The following is a 12,570-nucleotide window of genomic DNA, read 5'->3' as shown; positions in this document are numbered from 1 at the left end:
GTGTTAAAAAATAATAAATTATATGGCTCCCACGGAAATACTTTAAAAAATATTTGGCTTGTATGGCTCTCTCAGCCAAAAAGGTTCCCGACCCCTGCTTTAGAGGCAATTGTTAAATTACAAATAGCACATATGTGTCAATTTAGAATACTACCAAAATATGGTGATTAATCAGAGTAAGTGAAAATAAATACTACAATTATGTGTCATGTTGCTTTTTGTGACATTCTGCTTGTCTGCATTTTCAGGTGGATTTCTTAGCTTTAGAGATGCGCAAGGGCAAAGTGTATTTCCTCTGGGACGTGGGTTCAGGTGTTGGTAGGGTGGAATATCCCCATCTCATCATCCATGATGGCAACTGGCACAGAATCGAGGCTTCTCGGTAAGACCTGTCTTCTTTTTCTGCTTTGTTTAGTGTGTTTACAGCGTCGCTGGCACATGCTCTGTATTATGTCCTTTTGGTACGAGCGACAATACCAGTGAGCTCAGTATGCATTAGTGACAAATACTAAAAAAGGAGGGTTATAGTGTAAGTGAGTGTTCACAGAAAGATGGCGTTCATATTACAGCAACTGTGAAGATGCATGCAGGCTTTAGAGGAAATTTAAAAAAAACATGTTCCCACCCCGCAGGCACAAGACATTGATCAATCATACATACGAGTTTTTTTAAACTGACTTTGAAACGTCGTAAATTGAGAGAACGTTAATGTCTAACGTTGGATCCACGTAGTTGGTTGAGAAATGACCAAATTTCAATGTTCAAACTATCGTGTTGTTTCAACATTGTATTTGTGTTGTAGAATATTGCTTGGGAAATGACCAAATTTCAATGGTCAAATCAACCATCAGAACCTAACATTGATTAAACGTTGTCAAAAATGTTTGAGTTGCTCATCCAAAGAGTTCTCAACGTTGTTTTAATGTCTTGTGCCTGCTGGGAGTGGTTTATCTTTATGTGCAGCTGGAATAGGCTCCAGTACACCCCGTGACCCCAAAAGGGACAAGCGGTAGAAAATGGATGGATGAAAGGTTTTGAAAAGTTATACTGTTTGATACTGATAAAGCATGTTTCCCAGGGTCACGCCCTGGCATCGTACTGTGCCCCCCCTTTCCACTATTTGAGAAGAACTGCTTTATTCCAATTTGCCTTGAACCTTTCAGCACAATTTCCTGCTTAATTCTTGTGGGAACATGAGTCTCATCATCTTGACCTGATAACATACACGCCACAGCATCCAGAAATAGACAAATAAATAAAAAGCAAACACAGGACATTATTTATTTCATGAAATTGGGAAAAATGGCCCGGTTTCACTTGGGGAAATCAAGTGTTTGCAAGCCTGCCGGCCCGTGACTGTTACATAACATGCAGTCAGTGTGATCAGTGTTCTCTCAGTGAAGGCAGAGATAGTCGTGCATTCAGGCGGGCCCTCGCTGGAGAGACGTCCCAACTGTTTCCCCACACGATGAAACAACAAATTCAAGGTGGCAGCTCAATTTCACTGTACATCTCTGAGGTCCCGCCTGCTGGAAACCTGTCTCCGCAATCACTTTGTCTCGTTCATCTTTTTATGCTCCCAGTTCATACAAGCTGATTTCATGTGACAGAACAAACTCACTCAAATGTCCTGCAGGAAATGCACACTGGCAAATAAAATTACTTCCTAATTTCTGTCTGTCTTCTCCGGCGTCCCCAGTAACGGATTGAATGGTACCATATTAGTGTACCCTCTAGAAGGGCCACAGGCGGCCACGGTGCCAGTCCCAAACAGCGCCAACTCCCCCACTACCTACAGCATCCTGGACGTGGACCAGAACGCCTACCTGTTTGTTGGCGGAATCCTTGGCACAATCAAGGTAACTTTACATGGTTTTTTTGTGTTTAGAGCCGTGGTGTCCAAAGTGTAGTTAGGGGCCCTTTGCGGCTGGCAGCTAATATTTTAACGGCCCGCAGAGCATTCAACAAATGCTATTTTTAAAAAATGATTAAAAAATAATAGTAATAAAAACATTAAAAAGTGGAATAATAGAGTAATCAGTGAAATGTGACGATAAAAGGTTGCGTTGACTCTAATAAAAAAAAAATCTGCAAAGCAGCCTGTTTTTTCCTTTGAAGCTGTATAATAATGTATTTTATGTTATTATGTTATAATAATATCAATATTGTAATTAATTATTGACCTATTCAATGCTCCAATTACCTCAAAGCAATAATTCCACTTTAAAAATATTTTCTGGGGAAAATATTGCATTTGTTTTGTGTTTACTATATAAAAAACAAAGTTTTCTTTGACAAAAAGGGCATGAAACAAAATAAATCATAAATAATAAAAACAAATAATCAACTGATATACCTGAAGTTGATCAAGAGACTTAAACATTAAAAAGTGAAAAAGAAAATTCTGAATAATTTTTGTTTGTAGTGGGAAAAATAATAATGAAATTAAAATCAATGTCGTAGTTAATTATTGACCTATTCAAGCCTCCAATTACCTTATATTTTTTGGGGGAAAATATTGCATGTTTTGTGTGTTTACCGTATAAAACACACTTTTGTTTGACAAAAAGATGAACCAAACACAAAAATCATGAAAAAATAATAAAAACTTATAATTGACGGGTATCATGTCCTTATTGTTGCTAACAATAAGGACATAATTATTGATCTCGGCATCTTTTAACTCTTAATCAATGTTTCTCTATTCTCTATTTGTAACACTTTTTTTGAGTTGGGCCTTTATAGATTCCCAATAATTTTAGTGGGAAAAATTTAATTAAAATCAATGTTGTAATTAATTATTGACCTATTCAATCCTCCAATTACCACGCAGGAAAAATTCCACTTTGAAATGTTTTTGATGTATACATTGCATATTTTGTGTTTGTCGTATAAAAAGTTTTCTTTGACAAAAGGGGCATGAAACAAGCAACAAAAACATTAAAAAGTAATAAAAACTTGGAATTGATGGATGGATCTAAAGTTAATCTACAGACTTAAGCCTTGAAAGTACAAAAACAAAATATCACATATTTTTAACCCTTTTTTTGAGTGGGGGGGAACAAGCGCTTTTTGTGTCGTTCTCGCCAGTTCCAGGTCCTAAATGGCCCTCACGAGTGTCCCAACTTGTCAGATTATATCACAAGCCACCTTATGTCCAGATGAGAGGCATGATTATGATCAGACCACTCGATGATGTAAACATCTGCACACAGGAAGTGATCACGTCACCACTAAAAATAGTTTGTCTGCTTTAGGGCTTATAACAACAATATCACTAATACTTGGTTAATATTCAAGTCAGAAAATGTAAATGGTGTATTGGTGGCGTTTTTTTGAATAGAGTGGAACACCCATTGGCCCTGCTGTAAGTGGACTTTTATTTAAGTTTTTTTAATTATTAGAATGCTTTAAAAACATCCATCCTTCATGTCTTACATAATGATTGTGAACGATAGGCAAAATTCCCAAAAAAAGTGCAGTTCCCCTTTAACATTTTTATGACTGAGACCCTTTTGTCCCTAGGACCAAACTTGAGGGGAGCCCTAAAGGTTTAAAAAAAAATCTATATATATATATTGGTTTTGAAAATTTCAAAATATCTAAATGGCGCTCGCACGTTTTGATTTTTCAGTGTGCGGCTCTCAGTGGAAAAAGTTTGGACCCCTTTTGCTTTCGAGCAACATAAATTGCTCCTTTTTCCTCATCATTATTCAATATCTTGTCTTACAGAAAGCAGATGCTGTAAGGACAACAACATTCACAGGCTGCATGGGGGAGACCTTCCTGGACGGTAAACCTATTGGACTTTGGAACTACAGAGAGAGACAAGGAGACTGTAAAGGATGCGTTATAAGGTATGACAGAAAATCAACAGTTTATATTGAGTGGATTTTATTTCAACAAGCAATGGACATTCAAGCGTAAGCAAATATTTTAGATTATGTGTAAGTGTGTAGACACGTTGACCTTACACATACCCAGAGGTGGGTAGTAACGCGCTACATTTACTCCGTTGCATCTACTTGAGTAACCTTTCGGATAAATTGTACTCCTAAGAGTAGTTTTAATGCAACATACTTTTACTTGAGTATATTGATAGAGAAGAAACGCTACTTTTCCTCTGCTCCATTTATCTACATTCGGCTCGCTACTGGCTACTGATTTTTATCGATCTGTTAATGCAAGTTTTGTTGGTTTTGGTTTGTCAGACAGACCTTCAAAGTAGGAACTATCAAATACCTCCGTTTCACCAATTAAACAGAGCCATGATTAACTGCACTTTTTTTTTTTATAAACCTTTATTTATAAATTTTAACATTTGCAAACAGTTGACAATAATAATCAAAGTAAGTACAAAGACAGTACAAAAAAATATAACAACCATACAAAACAGCGCCAGGGCGTTGTAATTTCAAAGTAACTAAAATAGAATGCAAAAAAAAAATATATATATATATATATGTATATATATATATATATATATATATATATATATATAAAATAAACAAAGTGCAAAGCCAAAGGCTCACTCAATCTCAGTAAATAAAAAAATTGGAACACAGCATCATCGTTTTCACAGCTTTTTGGTTGTTAAAGGTAGAGTGTTTTAATGTAGAGTTCTAAAAATTTTTTAAAGGCACAAAAAACAAGTCGGGTATTGAGATACTTACATTTATGAATATAAAACTTAGCCAAAAGTATAATGAGGTTGCAAAGGTAAAATTCATTTTCAAATTTTTTTTCAATACAGTGTAAAACCAAATATATATTATTTGATATATATGTTATTTTTTTAGTTGCTTAAGAGATATTCCTGGCTCTGAATTTGTTCATTGCTATTTTTATGTTTTTGCGCATTACTTGTTGCCGTCATCATTAAACGAACAGGTTACTCATCAGTTACTCAGTACTTGAGTAGTTTTTTCACAACATACTTTTTACTTTTATTCAAGTAAATATTTGGGTGACTACTCCTTACTTTTACTTGAGTAATAAATCTCTAAAGTAACAGTACTTTTACTTGAGTACAATTTCTGGCTACTCTACCCACCTATGCACATACTACAACTTTGTATTGTGCATTCAGTAGAGCAAATATTTCGAAACGTTTATAACATAAAAACTAATAGACAAAGCATTTGGGTCAAATGGGACAAGTTTGGGAAGATTTTGACAAGGTGTGAGGGTTATGAATAATAAAACGTTAACATAAAAACTACAAATAGCTAGACAAAAATGTACGGACATAGCACAAAAGAATTGGGACAATTTTAAGGATTTTGAAGGGGGGTGGTGGGGACACGACGTCATGAGTCAGAATATTTTAAATACCATTACAGCACAAACCTTTTTTACGGCACAAACCAGCACAAAAGAATGCCAGTATAATTTTTTTATTTGAAAATAGTGACTTTTCCACGCCTGCGACTCCATTGTCCGCCATTTAGGGCCCTAATTATATGCTCATTGATGCCCGAATGTGAAATCCAAAAACACTTCCAGTGCTTCAACTTAACCTCATTCCTGCAAAATCTTAGTGATCAGACCGACCCTTACCTACAGTGACTCCAACAGTGACATCAAGAGTGGACTTCATTTTGCTGTGCTTGTTAGCCCCCAGACTACAAATGGCGAGGGCACTGTCCAGCTGGACGGAGAAGGCTATGCCGCTGTGGGACGACCCACAAGATGGAACCCCAACGTTTCCAGCGTTACGTTCAAGTTCCGAACATTCTCCACCGATGCTCTGCTCATGTATCTGGCAACTGAAGACATGGTATGAAAGCTAGCGGATATTGTCCAAAACAATGACTGCTTGCGCTTTATTTGTACTTTTCAACTAATATATAAAAATATTGATGTGATAACAATAAGGACATAATTATTGATCTCGGCATCTTTTAACTCTTAATCAGCAGTTCTCTATTTCTTGTTACGCTCCCCCCGTCCCCCCCACAGGTGTTAATGAAGTTATCGTTTATTTTTTTATTTGTATGTGTCCAGATTTTATTTACTAACACTAAATATACAATTGCGCCAAGCCCCAACATGAACACACATCAAAAGGGGCCACTCCACTATTTGAGAGGTACCGCTACAAAGCAGTGGTTTTCAAACTTTTTTCAGTAATTAGCACCTCAGAAAACGCTTGGCTCTCCAACTACAACCATAATGACCAACATTCAAATACTGTGGCATAGTAGGCCTACATATTCATTAAAAACAAGGCAGAAAGTATACGTTGGGGCAAAAAAGTATTTAGTCAGCTACCGATTGTGCATGTTCTCCCACTTAAAATGATGACAGAGGTCTGTAATTTTCATCATAGGTACACTTCACCTGTGATGGACAGAATTTGAAAAAAAAAATCCAGGAATTCACATTGTAGGAATTTTAAATAATGTATTTGTAAATTATGGTGGAAAATAAGTATTTGGTCAACCATTCAAAACTCTCACAGGTGGAAAGAGGTTTTGGCTCAAAATCTCACGATACATGGCCCCATTCATTCTTTAACACGGATCAATCGTCCTGTCCCCTTAGCAGAAAAACAGCCCCAAAGCATGATGTTTCCACCCCCATGCTTCACAGTAGGTATGGTGTTCTTGGGATGCAACTCAGTATTCTTCTTCCTCCAAACACGTCGAGTTGAGTTTATACCAAAATGGGTACATGGATGATACAGCAGAGGATTTTAAGTCATCATTTTAAGTGGGAGAACTTGCACAATCGGTGTCTGACTAAATACTTTTTTGCCCCACTGTACGAATTCATTAAAAACAAGGCAGAAAGTATATTTCATGTTTTTGACCACACAGTTTTTGAACAGTAACACTGTTTGAATATAGGAAAATAAAACACTGTACTTTAAACAAGTGATTATTTGACGTACCACTAGTTTAAAAAAAGCACTGCTCTAAACCAATGCTACCCTTACACTTCCTGAAAGCAACTTCTCTGCACTTGTGTCCCCATGTAGAAGGACTTTATGTCGTTGGAGTTGAATGGGGGCAAGGTGAAGGTGAACTTTGACCTAGGATCGGGGATTGGCAGCGCCATATCAGCGAACCGCCAAAATGATGGACGCTGGAAATCTCTCACTATGTCTCGCAACAAGAAGCAAGGTATGCATAACAACAACAGCAGAAGATGGGCATGAATGATGATAATTAATACTTTAATAAGTACGTTATGATATTTGTATTCCTTACAGCCACAGTGACCATTGTGGACATTGACTCCAATGCAGAGGAGAAGATAGTGGCCACATCTCAGGGTGCAGCCACTGGTCTGAACCTCAAGGAAAACCAGAGCATTTTCTTTGGAGGTCTACCGACCATCGGAAACTACAGGTAACGCCTTAACGTGGCTGACACCGTATTTACAGTAACACCATCTGTTCCAGGAAAAAATGGAAGTAGGATAACATTTATTTCATTGTCATCCATTTAGCATTAATCCAAGGACATTAATAAGTTACAGTTGATACAGTGGATTGCTGTCAAGGATGAGTACCGTTTACATTTGAACCAAGACGGTACCGATTTTTGGTACTTTTGTGTGAGTAATAATAATAAAAAAAATGTAGGTATAATTTTTTTGCCACATTTAAAAATGAGCTGATTATATACCTGTTGACCATTTGTTACATCCTGTTAAATGATCAAATTTGAGTATCATTTGCAAGAATTACGTTATGTTGCAATTACAGTTACAGGTCCAAAATATTAGATGGCAGTATTGTAAAGTTTATGGTGTGTTTTTGGTTTTTGTTGCACCCTAAAAAGTGTGAATACTGTAGGTATTGTGCATACCAGCTGTTCGATTGTAACGTGCATCTTAGTTGTAGTTTTCATAAAAAAATTTGGAGGTGTTGAAATTGCCATGTAAAATTGCTCATGCTAATCAGTAGCATGTCAATACCAAAGGCAATGTATATTAGCATCAAGGTAGCGCATTTTCGGAAAAATTAAGCATTAATTTACTTAAGTTGGAGCGTTTTTTGAGTCAATTTCTTTGTTGGCATCAACAATTGTGACGTTGGGTAGTTTTGGCTAAGTACACTCTAAGTGCTGCTGGAGTGATCGCCAAGTGCCTAAATGCAAAGAGTCAATAACCGGGCGTGACGTTATGCACTAACCTAGGTACCGAAACATTGCACACCATTGGATTTGATGTGAATCAGTGCTCAGTAGGACCGGCGGGATTCAGTCAGTACCAAAAAAGTACCGGATTCAGTTCTCATCCCTAATTGCTATATATTCACAATTCAACATTTATGTCACTCCCAAAACAGCACAATTTTAACACGTAACATTCCTTTTAAAGTTTTATTTACTAAAAACTACACAATAGAATGTAGTAAACATTTACCTCGGAGAATGGACTTCTACGGTACCTCCTTCTAGGTGCTTCTTCCTCAAACACACCATCAGCAGTTTGTCCATATTGTTATGTTTAATGACCGACATTTAAATAGAGTAGCATAGAAGTCCTAAATATTAATTAAAAATAAAGCAGAGGTTTTATTTAACAATATATTTTATATTAACATGTAATAACATTACACATAGTCTGAACAGTAACACTGTGTTTGATTATTTTATTAAGTGATTCTTTAACGTACCACAAAATGGAGCCCGCATATCACTCCTTTAGCTATAAGCTAATGCTAGCAAGTAAGACCGGATGTTTTGGTCAGAGGTTACGGTGTTCACTGTGGCATTTGCTATACCAACTAATGCCGGTGATGCTTGTAACTCAAGTTTTGTTGTAACTTAAAGGCCTACTGAAACCCACTACTACCGACCACGCAGTCTGATAATTTATATATCAATGATGAAATATTAACATTGCAACACATGCCAATACGGCCTTTTTAGTTTACTAAATTATAATTTTAAATTTTGCGCGAAGTATCCTGATGAAAACGTCGCGGTATGATGAAGCGTGCGCGTGACGTCACGGATTGTAGCGGACATTTTGTTCCAGGCCCGATCCCAGCTATGAGTCATCTGCTTTAATCGCATAATTACACACTATTCTGGACATCTGTGTTGCTGAATCTTCTGCAATTTGTTCAATTAATAATGGAGACGTCAAAGAAGAAAGATGTAGGTGGGAAGCGGTGTATTGCGGCTGCCTTTAGCAACACAAACACAGCCGGTGTTTCCTTGTTTACATTCCCGAAAGATGACGGTGAAGCTTTACTATGGAACAGAGCGGTCAAGCGAACATGGTTCCCTACCACATGTCAACCGGCAGGTTTCGGTGGGAAAATTGTGGTAATAAGTTGACTCTTACCGTAGACATGAGCGGATAGCTTGCGTCGTTCCTCGTGCACCTGTCAAAGAGGCAGCTGCGGGATGCTCTTCCCTCCACCGACCGGCCGCCCCCGAACGTGGGATGCTTCCACCGTGGAAGAGGGGGGGAAAAAAAATCTCTGCCCAGCCCCAACGGCTGCCTTTGCTTCGCCTCGTCGAGAAACATGGCTTCCCTCAGAGACACTGGCGGTCACCACACCCGTGGCCACACCCCTCCGATTTTCAGGTACAACCATATAATCTCACTAAAACACTAGTAACACAATAAGCAGATAAGGGATTTTCCAGAATTATCCTAGTAAATGTGTCTAATAATAATTGCTCCTACTGCCCTCGTCTTTTTTTTTTCTTTTTTTAATAGTCCTTTACTCTCACTTTCCTCATCCACAAATCTTCCATCCTCGCTCAAATTAATGGGGAAATCGTCGCTTTCTCAGTCCGAATCGCTCTCGCTACTGGTGGCCATGATTGTAAACAATGTGAGGATGTGAGGAGCTCCACAACCCGTGACGTCACGCGCACATCGTCTGCTACTTCCGGTACAGGCAAGGTTTTTTTATTAGCGACCAAAAGTTGCGAACTTCATCGTCTATGTTCTCTACTAAATCCTTTCAGCAAAAATATGGCTATATCGCGAAATGATCAAATATGACACATAGAATGGACCTGCTATCCCCGTTTGAATAAGAAAATCTCATTTCAGTAGGCCTTTACGGCATAAGACATCTCTGATCTCAAAACACTCTTAAGTTAAGGTACCACTGTACTTGCATCAATACGCTATTTGCAAATGGTCTTAGAGCGTAACCCCCGCTAAACCACTGTAATAACTGCAATATTTTTTTTTATGTCTGATGAAGCATCTTGTGCAAGACTGGATCAAGTTTAAAGCAAATGCAATGTGATTATTCAATGGTGAAAAATGTGTGCTAATGCGATAATGTCATGTTTTGTCTTAACAGCATGAAGTCCAGGTAAACAATAATACACATTCCAATATTTAACAAGGGTAAATTGTTCTCTGCATGAGCGAGCCACACTGATGCTGGAGCACCATTTAGCACACAAAACGTGAATGTGCGTTCGTGTGTCTGTGCGTGTGCGTGTGCGTTCGTGCATGTGTGTGGGTGAGTGTGTGTGCACAATATAAGTGTGTGTTGGCCTCTAATGGCTGCTAATATTTCACGTGGCACCTGAAAATCCCCTCTTCTGCTCTTTTTGCATCAGGGTTTGTCATTTGTCCTTCAAGCAACAACAATGTAGCATTTCTGACATTGGCAACTTTTTCTATTGTTGTTGCAAATGTGCCTAAATTGTATACTGGATGAGAAACCAACAATGGTTGCCAGCGCCCAGTGGGGCAACACACCACTAAGGGCCTGATTTAGTCGAGGTTTGCGTGTACTGAAACTTGTGCAAACTCGATTGCACATGCAAAGTTGCTACTATCACTTTGCGTCTTTGTCTTCATGAATACGCAAAATTTATGCTGACCATCAAAACACCCACAAAACTGGGAGGAGAAAAATGCAAATCTGTTATACAGCCCACACAATGTGATTTATCAACACTCATCACCGTTTTAGCACTATATATACTTTATTGAGCACTATTTTGCTTTTTATTTAGCATGTTTGAAAATGACGTACAAACTGACACAGTTCCACACGCGGCTTTGAGAGAGTGCTCGCACTGCAAAGACAAACTCAGTCCTACGTGTACGTTTCAACATATTTGGATGGTCAGAAATAAAAAAAAATGTGTCTATTCAGCAACATCCATTTATGATTTAATAGCTGCTGGATTGGATGACTTAAGAGGCTGATGAAAACAAATTAAATATGTGTTTTGGTGTCATTTAAGGTTTTTAATGACATTATTTTTGTCACATAGAATACATATAACTACCATATATACCATATCAAGGGTTCTTAACCTTTTTGTTCCTGGGGCCCTAATTGTCCACTACAGAGGGCCCCGGGACCCTTCAAATATTAACAACGAATAGGTAGTCTTACTCTTGATTTTAATTATATTCAATAATTATATCTAACCTACTTACAGTTTACATCCTTGTCAAATGATATGAAAGCATGTGTGGTGTTCGGGTCTGTGGGACCCGTTTTCATTTTTTATTAAAAGAAAAATGTTACAATTAATTAATTTTTCAAACAGAGACTCGCTGACTTTGGCTCATTTTCTGTGAAGAACATATATTAGAATACATATTTAATGACCACACACCACACAAATCCCCTACACATTTCTATTACATTTAGGGCTAATAGAAGTGTGGAAATTGATGTTCTGTGTACCACACGCAGCCAACCACCCACACACACACCCAACAACCCACCCACACACACATACACGCATGCATGCATGCACATAGGCTCACACAGCAGGCCTAGACAGGAGGAGGACAGAATGTAGGTACACAGAACAGCAGAGGGTCAAATGTGCGACAAAATGAGAGCAGACAGTGTTCACAAACAATGTTGCAAACTTGTGTGGGAACCGCAGGTGTAGAAACACAAAACAAGAATCTCTGTGGGATGCAGACACTGGCAGAGAAATTTTCCGTGCAACGTTCATATTGTTGTTAAATGTTTGTGGGTCTGATGGACCCGTTGCATTTAGTTTTTTAATGCCTTACAATCAAACACTTTTATGTTAAAATACTGAACAGATGTTTATTGAGATAAGGCAAACGTGTTCATTATATCAGATTCCAATCTAATTCGGACTACTTCCTGATGTGGCCTGAATCTCATAAGAAAAGATCAGATTTGAAGCATTTTGTAGGGAAAAAAAATCTGATCTCTGTCACTTTAGGGCAAAATAATCAGATCTGGTGTGCAGTGTAAAATGGGCCTAATAGTACACGCTATTTAATAGATTGCACACACTGTTTAGCATGTGGTATTTGGATCTTTGTAAATCAGCCCCTAAATTGTGTAGCGCAAAACTAATGTGACAAATTAATAAAGCAAATGTACATCGGTATTTAATAGGGGTGCGCAAAAAATCGATCACCATCGAAATTGCAATGTTTATTCATCCCAATTTTAGAACGATTCATCCATCCATCCATTTTCTACCGCTTATTCCCTTTCGGGGTCGCGGGGGGCGCTGGCGCCTATCTCAGCAACAATCGGGCGGAAGGCAGGGTACACCCTGGACAAGTCGCCACCTCATCGCAGGGCCAACACAGATAGACAGACAACATTCACACTCACATTCA

General features: G+C 38.2%; 1 protein-coding gene across 6 annotated transcripts in view; it reads left to right on the top strand.

Annotated features, from left to right (window-relative positions):
* The window catches only part of lama2 (laminin, alpha 2), a 522,186-nt gene that overhangs the window by 442,543 nt on the left and 67,073 nt on the right, over positions 1 to 12,570 (top strand). For 5 of the 6 annotated variants that reach the window (XM_061886159.1, XM_061886158.1, XM_061886157.1 and 2 more), the window contains 7 exons: positions 249 to 382; positions 1,700 to 1,859; positions 3,733 to 3,857; positions 5,617 to 5,779; positions 6,983 to 7,127; positions 7,217 to 7,355; positions 10,289 to 10,300. In XM_061886159.1, coding sequence (XP_061742143.1) covers positions 249 to 382; positions 1,700 to 1,859; positions 3,733 to 3,857; positions 5,617 to 5,779; positions 6,983 to 7,127; positions 7,217 to 7,355; positions 10,289 to 10,300 — 878 coding nt within the window. The remainder of the gene's footprint in view (positions 1 to 248; positions 383 to 1,699; positions 1,860 to 3,732; positions 3,858 to 5,616; positions 5,780 to 6,982; positions 7,128 to 7,216; positions 7,356 to 10,288; positions 10,301 to 12,570) is intronic. The other variant, XM_061886155.1, reaches the window with a different exon arrangement.

This window comes from Nerophis ophidion, linkage group LG24 (genome assembly GCF_033978795.1).
Source record: "Nerophis ophidion isolate RoL-2023_Sa linkage group LG24, RoL_Noph_v1.0, whole genome shotgun sequence".
NCBI classification, from domain to species: Eukaryota; Metazoa; Chordata; class Actinopteri; order Syngnathiformes; family Syngnathidae; genus Nerophis; species Nerophis ophidion.
The sequence above is the reverse complement of the archived record's forward strand: the minus strand, read 5'-3'. Positions and strand labels throughout refer to the sequence as shown.